The sequence below is a fragment of the Garra rufa genome, chromosome 4, assembly GCF_049309525.1.
Source record: "Garra rufa chromosome 4, GarRuf1.0, whole genome shotgun sequence".
NCBI lineage: Eukaryota > Metazoa > Chordata > Actinopteri > Cypriniformes > Cyprinidae > Garra > Garra rufa.
Window position 1 is genome coordinate 31,113,871 of NC_133364.1, and position 13,367 is coordinate 31,127,237.

The window sequence follows — 13,367 nt, forward strand, 5'->3', positions numbered from 1 at the left end:
TAATTTGGACAACTTTAAAGGTGATTTTCTCAGGATTTAGATTTTTTTCCACCCTCAGATTCCAGATTTTCAAATAGATGTATCTCGGCCAAATATTGTCATATCCTAACAAACCACACATCAATAGAAAGCTTATTTACTGAGCTTTTATATTATATATACATCTCAGTTTTGTAAAATTTAACCTTATGACTGGTTTTGTGGTCCAGGATCACACATTTTTCATCAAAGTATGGAATCTCTGATTATTCCTCCATCTCCTCATGGTTAAGCAAATGTTTATTTATGTACTTATTAACTTTTCATGTGTGCCAATCATGAAAACATTCTGCGTGAAAATAACACTTGCTGCACAAAAATATACGTGGCATCCAGTCTTTTATTCCATTCTTCCAAAGCTCTGAGAAGGTTTCATGTCACTGTTGCCAACTCTTGCAGGACAAAACAAGCCCAATATCATATGATTATTTATTATCATCAATATTATCTATTATCATTTATTAATTACTAATAAATGAGCCTGCAACATATTAAACTGAAATCACTCTTTTATTTGAAAAGCAAAAACAAGTTATTTTAGAAAAATCTGCAAATTGCAACAAAGCGAGAGGCACACACTATCCAGTCATCACCAATCAACTGTGAGCAAAATAAGACTGGAAAAATGAAAAAGGAGAAAAAGACAAGAGCCTTTATTTATAGCCTAATAAAATATATTCAAACAAAATGTTTATTATTTTAGTATTAGTATAAGCCTACTTATTTTTTTATTATCGACAGTAATAATACATTACTAAAACATTGTAAAAATTAAAAATGTACCTTGTAAAAGAAAATCATTTGGCTGCTCTATTACAACTACTACTATCGTTAGATTATCTTAGATTACAGTGTCAAATGCCTTCATGTTGAACATGATTTTTTCCAGTAGTTAGGAGGAGGGGTGGAATGTTTGACAATTTACACTTCAGCATTATATTATTGCACTGTATAACTACTGTGAGCAGGCAAATCAATGCATTGGAGAATACAGCAAACATAAATGTAAAGAAACAAAGGTGCTGGTCAGATTTTCCTAACAAGCAACCATATTTTTTTAATAAGCCCAAAAACCATTGACCCAAAATATTTTCATGCAATTTAACAAAAAAGAAGCCTAAAGTTGGTATTATAAGTGGACTTGGCAACTCTCCTTCATACTCACATTACTCAAGCAGAGTAGGCAGCAAATGCTTTTTTTTATATATCTACAAACTAAAACAAAGACAGAGCATTAACACAAGTGACAGCATTGCTTAAAACTAAAGATATGTTATTTCAGTGACAGACGTGCTATAGTACAGTATGTATGTACTGAGAAGAAAATAAGAGGCTCTATAACATCTCACTGTTACTGATTTATCATGTACCTAAAAGTAATCTGTTATTATTCATCCACACAATTTCACTGATGATCCAACACCAAACCCAGATTTATAATAAACCCTAAACCCAGGATAGAGCGGCTGAGTGAATGTGGTCTGGACTGTGTGGATGAGGCTCACTGTCTTCGAGATGCTGTAGAAAGACAGAGTTCCTGCACTGTGATCCACATACACTCCTACTCTACGACAGCTGATGGACTTTATAGGAAGTTTGGTCTCTATGTTATTGTGTAAGAATGAGTACCTGGAGGGAGAGCAGAACAAACTCCAGGACTGATTATTGCGTCCCAGCAAACACTCTCCACCCCATCCCTTCCTGCGGATGCACTTGTATGACACTGATATAAAGACATTATTTCCATTCCACTCCAGCTCCCAGTAACAGCGTCCAGACACACTCTCTCTACACAGCACCTGAAGATTATATCCATCAAATCTGTCAGGATGATCAGGATATGGATGCTCTGTGTCAGTGACAGTAATCATTTTGTTCCTCTCAGACAGACGGAAGCGTTTATTCACTGTGTTTGGATCCAAAGTGAGCTGATGGGCATCTGATAAAAAAAACACACCAGAAGCAGAAATTATGAACCTGAAGCTGAAATCATCTAGCTATGAAACTGTCAGCAGTGATAGGATGAGAACTTAGTAAACTGCTAAACTGACTCCTGCCTCCTGTCCTATGTTCTGACTGAAGTTCCAAGGCCAACTACAGCCTCCTAAGCACCTGCGGCCTTTTCTCTGAAACACTGTCTACAAATAAAGCTATTCAGATGGATCCACTCATCTCACAATTCTGTCATTTTGTTACAAAGAACATCAAGACTCAGTTTTTTTTAGTTACTTACATTGTTGGAATTCATTCCTGGTCCTGGGAACAATGTTTGTGAATGTGACTGTGGAAGTCAACAGACATGAACAGTGTCATTCTTGTGTCAAGAGAAAAGGATTCCTGCATCAATCAATTTCTAATCTAATGTGCTGCATAATTTTAGATGATGGACTCATTTTTAACAGCATAATAATCTCCATGATTTTACCTCTGTCAGAGTTCTTTTTGAGCTCCTCTTTGCAGAAATCCTCCACTTTGTCTCTCAGCTGATGGACAAATTCTCTCATGTCATCGCAAGAAAACAGCTGAGAACTGAAGGAAATGATGGGTATGCCTGTAGATTCAGGAGGTGCTGAGAGAAACTGGAAACTCTACAGAAAATAGAAATCAAAACTTATCACCTAATGACCAACCGCACTCAATAACCTGTACTATAATAAAATTTAGTGGCTCTTGTTGAAATTACTTGACCTGATTACATTCTTCTCAATTTCATAATGACATTAGAGCAACACCTTTTAGCATTTGCTACTTACACTATATGTGAAATTTTTGTTAAATCATTTAGTTTAAATCTGTGGTTCCCAATCTGGAGTTTCTCCGTAAGTCTCCTGGCACATCAGGATCTCTATTATCCTGTTCTTTTCTATCTCTGTTACCTGCAGGAAATGAATGTGATCCTGTGTATGTGAAAGCTGTTCCAGTTTAGCATCTCTCTTCCTCAGGTCATTGATCTCATGCTTAAGTTGCTTCAGCTGTCTTTCAGTTGGACTCACTGCAGCCTTTTCCTGATCTCTGATCCACTGTGTCACACTGCGGATGAGCTCAGTAAAGATCCGCTCACTGTCCACTACAGCTGTCTGTGCAGATCGCTGTTATGACACACATCAAAATCACAAAGTGGGATTCAGTAGTACTGAAAGTGGAGAGTCATAACTGAGACCTCTTAAACCTCTGTTCTTCTCCAGACTCACCTTATAAGACTCCACAGCTTTTCTCAGCTGCTGAAAATCTTTCTCTCTCTGCTGGATTCTTTGCTGGAACCTTCTTCGTGTTTCCTTCAACTGATTCTGGAAGACAAACCAATTTAAACTGTAAACATCACATAAGACTAAAACTGTAAAATCGTTCAGGTGAACAGTTGTATAAATCCATACAGCACTATGTGGACTAAATTTACTGATTTACAATTAAAAAATAGTGGGAACCCAGTGAGAACTTGGTCATCATGAAATTTAATTTAAAAGTTCTTTTGTCACAGTTGCTTCCATTTTTATTTCAGCTGAACGCAATATTTGAACTATTTTAATCAAGTTTTACAACTCATCACAGTACTGAAACAGCTTGGTTAATAGTGATGAATGATTTGTCACTTCCAGTAGATTCTGCAATGGAGTTTTGATTTTATTGGATCTTGGTGCTGCTTATGACATGGCAAATCCCATTATCCTACTGTCACACCTAAAACAGTGGATAGGTGTCACGAGGTGACAAAAGAGGAAGTGGGGCTGGGAGACGGGCGCGGGACTATGAGTGTGGGGGAAGGAGCACGTTAATGCAACAGGAGGAAGGAAGCCGCTGTACAGTAAGATTGTTTGTGAGAGACTGTGAGTAGTCCAATCAATCTCCATCTTCTCTTCCTGTCTATGGGACTCCTCAACGTGAGTGCCAGGTCTGAGAATGGGCAACGGCCATCTATATATGTATTTTCCACTGAGTGTTGAATTGCAGGGATGAAGTGATGTGATGCACTGTCTTGATGTGTGAAGTGTAAACTTAAACCTGCTGGATGTCCATTACTTACCTGAGTTTTCTATCACGTTCTAAGACATAAGAAGAGGCTAACATTGTTGTACTCCACAGATATTGGACTGTATTATTTGACAGCCCTTCAGGAGGATTGCACACCGGAAGACTCACCGACTGCTTTGCAGTAAAATCCCCCAGCCATAATTTCTCTGTCTGTCAGTGTTGAAGAAGAGGATTACGTGCCTGTATACTCACCTGTCTGCTTTACAGTGAACTTCTTCTGCCGTAAGCCTTGTGTCTGCCAGCCCCTTGAGAGGATCTCGTACCCGAAGACTCACCGACTGCTCTGCGGTGAAGCCCTCCAGCCGCGAGTTTTCTGCCTGTTACCTGCAGAAGAAGAGGATTATGTATCCGAATTACGCAACCGAACTGTCCTGCAGTAGCCTTCGTTCAGTCGTGAGCCCCGACTCGTCCCTTCTACTGAAAGCCAGCGAAGCCACTTACCGGAGCACTCCCTACACTGCACCCTGTGGGCCTTCGGTGAGCCCGTAGGACGGAACGACCCTGCCCAGAAGACCCACTAGTTTAAACTTTTTATCCATTTTTATACCCAATAAATACTGTTACCTGAAGTCTTGTCCGTCGTCCTTGCCTGACCTCTGTCTGACTCCCTAAGGGTGGTAACGGGTTTTAGGGGTGGGTGCAGTCGGATTTGCCGCCCCGACCTGTGACATAGGCATTAAGGATAGAGCAATACTCTGGTTTTCTTTGTACCTGAATAAGAGTGTGTCTGGGCAAAGGCTGTTGTAAAGAGGGAGCAGAGCAGGATATAACGGACATATTTTCAAATTTTGAGTAATCCACCAATAGGAATACAGGAAGAATGAATGAATGGGTTGACATTTGGACTACCACGAACCAGCCACACATGACTATAGCAGGTTATGTGTGTTTTTCCAAGTAAAAGCCAAATGTTAACCATAACTTAACATATTTCAGGATGTGCCATATCCGAGCCATATATGTGTGTACTGTCTACTGTCATATGGGCCATATACCTTAATAAAAAAGTTAACCAAATAAAAATTCCCTCCAATTCTAAAGCCATGGCAAAACATATATGGTACAAGTTTGGCCAATATGTGCTAAGCCATGCCATACCTAGGCCAAACGTGACAGCTAACATTTTAGCAACTCAGTAATCATTTTAGAACCATACTAGCTACTTGGTAACCATGCTAGAATAATGCTAGCAACTTGGTAATTATGCTATAAACATGTTAGAAACATGCTAGCAACTTGCTAGTCATGCTAGAAACATGCTAGCAGCTTGCCAATCACGTTAGAAACATACTAGCAACTTGTTTTTAAACTTTTAAAACTTTATATACTTTTAAACTTCATAAACTTTTCTAACTTTTTGAACTTCTTTAAACTACTTTAAACTACTTTAAACCTTTCAAACTTTCTGGTCCAGCTTTCTCAAGCCAACTTAAAGTTTGTCTTGACAAACTTTTTTATTTTATATTTACAGTAAGTGCAAATAGCTATTTAATCTATTTACACTCTGCAAAGGATTTTCTGCTATTTATATTGCAAATAAAGGCATTTATCTGCACCTAAATGAGAGGCTGAGCAGACGGAGAGCCAGGGTGAAACTGAGGAACCGGAGGGTCAAGGTGAAGCAGATGGCTCAGGGGACCAAGGCAGAGCTGGGGCTCCGGAAGACCGCAGTGAAGCCGGAGCGACAGAGGATTTAGGCGGAGCTGGAGGGAAGGAGGAGCCTGACAAAGCCGGAGGGACAGAGTGACGAGGTGAAGCAGGAGAAATGGAGTCCCGAGGTGGCGGATGGTCAATGACTGACCAAGGCGGAGCCGGAGAGACGAGGGAGCCCGGTGGAGCTGGTGGGATGACGGGCCACGGTGGAGATGAGGGAGCCAGGAGCCAAGGTGGAGCCAAAGGGTTGGAGGACCGAGTTGGAGTCCAGGACTCGGAGGATGTAGGCAGAGACTGGGGAACGACACGCCTTGGCGGAGCTGGAGCCTGGATGTCCCACGATGGATCAACACTCCTAGGTGGCGCTGCCTAAGGGTGAGCTGCGGGACTGACAGGCGACAGCAGAGACAGGGCTGAAGGATTGGCTGGTTTGAGTGGGGGCGGGAGAGGGAGGCTGGGTGGGAACTTCAGAGACATTGGAGAACTGGAAGGAACCAGCGGAGATTCTGGACGGCTAGGCGGAACCATCGGAGACTCTGGAAGACTGGACGGGACCAGCGGGGATTCAAGAGAACTGGATGAGCCTGGCGGGGATTCTGGATGGCTGGACGGAACCAACGGGGACTCAGGACGGCTGGACGGAACCAACGGGGACTCAGGAGAGTTGGAAATTATCTCCCCAAACCAGTCTATTAAATCCACTTCAAATATCTCCAATAGTTCTCTATAATAATGTCCACAGCGCAGTTGCAGCTCACCCTCAGTGTTAGGAGTGTGGGTGGGGCTTCCCTCTAAGCCCTCGATCTCCACAAGGTCTCCCACGGTGATGCACAACGTAGCTGGCTCACACTCTTGGTCAGTCGCAATGTCCTCTGTCGCTTTAATCGCGGCAGATCTTGGCTCTGCGGCTGCGGCGGGCTCTGACTGGTGCTCCGTGCTGCAGGGTGATAAAAGCTGACTGGGCTCTGGATCGGGGTTGCACATGCTGTGAACTGTATGGGTCCAGGCTTCTGTTACGGAAGCAGACGGACAACAAGGTGAATACAGGTAAGCATTGAGCAATGGCGGACTGTGGAGTAGTGGAAGCCAGGGTGGTGCAGGCAGAGCAGGAAGCCTTGGCAGAGCCGGAAAGCCTTGGCAATGCAGGCAGAGCAGGAAGCCTTGGCGTTGCAGGCAGAGCAGGAGGCCATGGCGGAGCAGGTAGAGCAGGAAGCCTTGGCGGTGTGAGTAAAGCAGGAAGCCATGGTGGAGCAGGCAGAGCAGGAAGCCTTGGTTAGCCATGGCAGAGAAAACAGTTCAATAGGCCATGGCTGATCAGGGAGCTTGGGTAGGTATGGCATCACAGGCAGCGCAGTAGGCAATAGGATGCCCACTGGGCTGGAAGGTGTGAGGTTTGGGCGTCAGTTCTGCGTGGCTTACTTGGCTTGGGAGCGTCAGCTCCGTATGGCTTGGGAGCGTAGGCTCTGGACGCTCGGACGAGACGTGACTTGGCTCTGGACAAGAAGCTGTGACCTTGCTTTGACGGAACAGCTGTGACTTGAATTGGCCTTGAAGGGATGGCTGTGACTTGACTTGATGTTGGATGAGCAGTTGTGACTTGACTTGGCTTTGAGGGAGTGGCTGTGACTTGACTTGGCTTTGAGGGAGTGGCTGTGACTTGACTTGGCTTTGAGGGAGCAGTAGTGACTTGACTTGATGTTAGAGGAGCAGCTTTAACTTGACTTGACCTTGCAGGAACAGCTGTGGCTTGACTGACTTAACTGGAGCAGCAGCAGTGGCTTGGTTTGACTTAGCTGGAACAGCTGCGACTTGGCTTGACTTAACTGGAGCAGCAGTGGCTTGGTTTGACTTAGCTGGATCAGCTGTGACTTGATGTGATTCAGGAGATGCATAAAACCCCATATACTCACTTCTGCCGTGGGTGAAGCTGCATCACGAATGATTCACATGAACATAGATGCATATATAGATCGGGATCGGCACTTTCCTTTTAAAAACGAAAGTAACGTTGTCCTCTGCCTCAGATGTCGTGAGTAAATGACTACTGCTATGATAATTATTACATCCAACAACAGAATACCTCAATCGTTCAGTTAGAGTCTTCCTCTGCACCTGAGTTGAAACAATGGCGATCTTATTCAGATTGTTTCAGCTCGATGGGTGGGTCTAAGGTAAGTCACTCAAGTCAATCAACTGTGTTTCGTCCATGTGTATGCATGTTCTGCATGCTTTGAATGTAGTTACCCCATGATTCATCCACAAAATTCGAAAGATGTGTTCCGTCTGATGTATATGGGTGCTGAATTAGGTGAGACATAATATCTTGCCTTGAAGATGCTGCTGATTGGGAAAATTGTAGTGGTTACATGCACTGCCCTCCAAAAGTTTGGAAACACCCCTGGCAAAGTGTGGCTTTGGACAATATCAACATAGTGCGAATCATCTTTGGCCAATCCATCAGCAGGCTTGGAGTAATATATCACGTCAATGTTTGAATAAACTGACAGCTCAGGTGCCCAGATTATGCAGAGCTGTAATAGCTGCTAATGGAGGATATTTTGATGAATTGAAAGTTTTTTTCTATGTATAAACTGTTTGTTATAAAATACGTTTTTGTGGTTTGTGTTGTCCCTTATCAGTGTATAATTATCACAAATTAAAAAGGATTCATGCCAATATGAATCCCATAAAAAAGCCCATAAATTTTATTGTTTGATCAAAATTATTGCAAGGAACAATTTAGTTGCACCCCAACTAAATTCTATGTCCTTGAATTGAAGGCATTTTTATGAACAAATTTGGAAAAAACTAAATTTTAATTAACTAATGTAGTCTGGGATAGATACAAGTAGATTTAATACAAAAAGTCTAATGTCTATTTTATTCTGCCTCAGGCAGCAGGTAGCAAGTTAACACATCTTCACGTTAATACATGATACATTAATACAAGTTATAACATAAATGTACATCAGAGGATAATCACAAAAGATTTTTATAAAGCTTACAATGTAGCCTAAAAAACCTAATTTTCTTTTAAAAATAGTTCCTTACATCTAGTGTTGTGTGTTTATATTTACAGTGCCCTCCACTAATATTGGCACCCTTAGTAAATATGAGCAAAGGTGACTGTGAAAATAAATCTGCATCGTTTATCCTTTAGATCTTTCATTTGGAAAAAAAAAAATCACAAAATTATAACCTTTCATTGAAGTAAAACGATGGAAAATGGGGGGAATCTCATTTTAAAACAATTGTTTTTCTCTAGTTTACGTTGGCCACAATTATTGGCACCCCTACAAATTTGTCTAAGTAAAATATGTCTGAAGTATATTCCAATGAATACTGAAAAATTCTTTAGCACACCAGGGTGGCTAGGAGTATAAAATTGTCCAGTCATGACTTTCTGTTCCACAGGATTATAAATATGAGGAACACAAAAGCCAAATTCCCTTAATCATCCATCACAAGAAGTAAAACCAAAGAATGTAGTTCTGATATGCAGAACAAGTTTGTTGAGCTTCACAAAATAGGAAGTGGCTATAAGAAAAGAGCAAAAGCATTGAAAATCCCCATTCCCACCATCAGGGCAATAATTAAGAAGTTCCAATCAACTAAAGATGTTACAAATCTGCCTAGAAGAGGACGTGTGTCTATATCATTATAAAGCACGATAAGGAGGAGAATTTGAGTGGCCAAAGACTCTCCAAGGATCACAGTTGGAGAATTGCAGAGAATTGTTGAGTCTTGGGGTCAGAAAACCTAAAATAAAATGATCAAACAGCCTCTACATCACCACATGTTGTTCCAGAGGGTTTCAAGAAAAAATCCTCCTGGCTCACCCAAAAACAAACTCCAGCATATTCACTTGTCAGACATGATTGGAACTTCAAACAAGACTGGCTTCTATGGTCAGATGAAACTAAAAATGAGCTTTTTGGCAGCTAACCCTCCAGATGGTTTTGGTGCAGACAGGGATAAAAAAAAAGTACCACATGTCCATGGTTAAAAATATTGCTGGGTCTTTAATGTTGTGGACCTATTTTTCTGCCGGAGGTCCTGGACATCTTGTTTAGATACATGGCTTTATGGATTCTATCAAATACCAGCAGATAACAAATCTAAACCTGACTGAAGCTCCAACATTAAGCTGGGAAGAGAGAGATTCTGGAGAATCTAGAGAGATTCTGTATGAAAGATTGGTCTCTGATCTCTTGTCAGGTGTTCTCCAAACTCATTAGACAGTGTTGGAGAAAACTCAGTACTGTCATTTTGGGAAAAGGACTTTGCAATGATTGGGTGCCAATAATAGTGGCCAACGTGAACTAGAGGGAAAAAAAAATTCATAATGAGATGTCACCCCTAGGTTCTATTGTTTTACCTTAATGAAAGGTTAGAATTTTGTGAATTTGTTGAATGAAAGATCAAAAGTATAAATTATGCAGATTTATTTTCACATCCACTCAATTTGACTTGACTTTATTGGCTTCCTGTCTTAAAAAAAAAAAATACAGTGTATCCTTACATAAGATAACACCTATAGAAACATCTAAACTCAGTCGCTTACATCTATCAATTTTATGCACTTTATCCATTCATTGTATACATTTGGTACTTGTTAGTTACTCTTTTCTATCCTATTGTTAATAAAACGCCTTCATTACATGTATGTCTTCCTTGTGTTGATAATACAGTAAGAGGCTCAACAAGTTAATGTTATCTTACAAATCCTTCAGAATGGTCAGACTACCATCCTACTTCCTCCAATTTATAAAACTCTTATTTATTCAACAATCATCCATGATTGTTATTTATTGTCAGGGTGAAAATCCCTGGCTGTTGCCCTATAACATAAAATCATAAAAAATCACTACAGTACTGAAACTCTAATTGCAGTTACACTTATGATATGCAGCATTACTTAAGTGTGTCATGTGAATGCTGTTACATGTTAAAAATGGTTGTGACATAAATATTTATAAAACATATGAGCATCATTATTATTTCACCAATTTCAGTTTATGGTTCATACCTGTTTCTCTGCCCTTTGTTCTGCCGCTGATACAGTGTTGTGGTTTTTATGTTCATACTTTGTACACAACATACATATACATTTCTGGTCAGTGCGACAGAAAACTTCAAGGAGCTTGTCATGTTTCTGGCACATCATCTTCTGCAGTCGTCCAATAGCATCAGTCAAATTGTGTCTCTTTCCTTTAAACAAACTCTCATGTTCTTTAAGGTGAGTTTGACAGAAGGAGTTCAGACACATCAGACAGGACTTGATGGCTTTGTATTTTCTTCCAGTACAGATGTCACACTGCACATCTCCAGCTCTAGCATAACAGTCAGCTGAAAGTTTAGTCTTCTTCAGTTTCTCCACCACTTCAGCCAGCATTGTGTTTTTAGCTAAAGCAGGTCTTGGACTGAAGGTCTGTCTGCACACAGGGCAGCTGTAGACTCTCATCTGGTCCTCCTGATCCCAGCAGCCTGTAATGCAGCGCTTACAATAACTGTGTCCACAGGGAATGGCCACTGGATCCCGCAGGAGATCCAAACACACTGGACACATAAACTCATCCTGAGAAAATTTGGCTTCTGCCATTTTACTGCATGAATACAGAGAGGCAAACACACAACAGCTCAACTACACTTAAGTTTCGTTTCACTGAAATGAAGAGTTTTCTGCTTCCCCTTTTGCTGCTTCTGTGTTTGAGTGAAGAATGTAAAAGCAGATTGTCTGCAAGTGAGGTTATGGATGAAAAAACTATGAATGTTTTCACTGTACTTTTTTAACTAAAATGGATGGGATTACATTTTTACATATTTTTCACCAAAGTTTGGAATCTCTGATTATCCCTTTGATATTTTCAAAATTAAGTGAGTTTTTGCTTGAAACAAGCAAAATAATCTGCCAATGGGATAAGCAAAAAAATCTTATTTCAAACAGAAAACAAGATTATTTTTCAAACCCATTGGCAGATTTTTTACTTGTTCATGTAACGTGTAGTTTGGGTTTTGTTCTGGGTTTTGATCATGTTTTCTTGTCTTTTATTTTGTAAATGCTGAGTAATGCTGTTAGTTTCTTGCTTCCCTTTCCCTCTTGTATGCTATTGGTTCCTTTGTTCTGTTTTATTTATTTATTTATTATTCAAAGAACAATAACATATAACATGTAAATTTAAACAAAGGAAAAGAAAAAAGATAGAAAGACAAATAACAAACAATAATAGTTGTCAGGGGGAGGAAAGTATTAAACTTCAAAAACAAAATACAAGATATAAATATACATACAAAATCAAATAAATATATTGTAAAAGTTAAAAGTAGCTTTCTTATTCATGGAGTCTCATATACTGTGGTATAAATACATATTTCAAAAATTAGGTTTGTTATTAGTAGATTTACACTCATGAATATGAAATTTGATCAATAAAATGAGTTAATAAGTTAATTAAGTAAAAGTTCCTCTTGGTCAGGCTAGTCAGTGAAGCCAAAGAGTACATTTTTCCATAAAAAGTGAACAAGGTTTTGAATACTGAATATTTTAGCTAATAAATTTTTGGACCTTATACCATAGTGTAACTGAGTATGTACAGTGCCAAAACAAATGTAAAGCAGTTTCCTCATATTCATTACAAAAAATAAAATTTACATTATTCCTTTTAAAATTTTTGCAAATGATTATTTGCTGGATAAAATCTGTGAATGAGCTTATAAGGAACTTCTTTAATCTTATTTCTCAGATTATATTTCTGTGGTAACAATCATACTTTTCTCCAGCAATCAATTTTCCATTTAGTAAAGTGACTGTTACGGTTGTGCTGGATGGAGTAGACGAGACACGAAACAAACAACTACTTTAATAACTCTTCAGGTGAAACAGGCAGGAACACAGAGATACATCCACACATGTAAAACAACATCAAAGACCGACAGGGAACTCATGACAAGGACAGACTTATAAAGGGTAACTAATAATGATCTACAGGTGACGGGGATAACGGGTAATGAGGGATAAACCAAAGTAAACAGAACGACGGGGGGAGACAATGGGAGAAACCAAATGACATAAACAGACCTGAGTGTGACATTACACCCCTCTCCCGGAAGGCATGTCCTCACGCCGTACAAAACAAAAAAGACAAGAGGGGCGAAAAGGCAGAAACACTGCCTTTCTATGTGGGAGGAGGCTTCGGCGGAGGACGGAACCCCAGGAGAGGGACAAAGAACAGAGTCCAAGTGGCAAACAAAACAGTCCAAGGAGGTGACAATGGTGGGAGGAGCCAAGGAGGAAACAGGAGGGACCCGGTGCAGAAGGAACCAAGCAGGACCCAGAACGCAGCCATGATAATGATCCACGGTGGAGCTGATGGAGGGAGGAGCCATGGTGGAGGAGGGGCCGATGACAGAGGTGGAGCAGGTGGCAGAGGAGCCCGAGGCAGAGATGGAGAGCCGAAGATCCTGGGCGACACCTAGGATCCAGAGGGCCAAGATGGAACCCAAGGCTCTGGCGAACAAGGCAGAGGCGGAGATCCAGAGGTCCGTGGCGGAGCGACAGAGGATTTAGGCTGTGCAGGAGGGAGGGAGGAGTCCCCCGGAGCCGTTGGGACAAAGCGACGAGGCGCAGCTGGAGGAGTATAGTCCAG

The 13,367-nt window shown here is 40.8% G+C and overlaps 1 protein-coding gene across 1 annotated transcript; it reads right to left on the reverse strand.

Moving 5' to 3' along the window:
- Window positions 1–949: 949 nt before the first annotated feature.
- On the reverse strand, window positions 950–11,347 carry LOC141333824 (tripartite motif-containing protein 16-like). Its single transcript, XM_073838975.1, has 6 exons — window positions 10,751–11,347; window positions 3,231–3,326; window positions 2,916–3,128; window positions 2,465–2,627; window positions 2,273–2,320; window positions 950–1,978 (listed from the first exon to the last, which is right to left on the reverse strand). The coding sequence occupies exons 1-6, from the start codon at window positions 11,321–11,323 to the stop codon at window positions 1,431–1,433; spliced, it is 1,641 nt and encodes a 546-aa protein (XP_073695076.1). The 5' UTR covers window positions 11,324–11,347; the 3' UTR covers window positions 950–1,430.
- Between the last annotated feature and the right edge of the window lie 2,020 nt (window positions 11,348–13,367).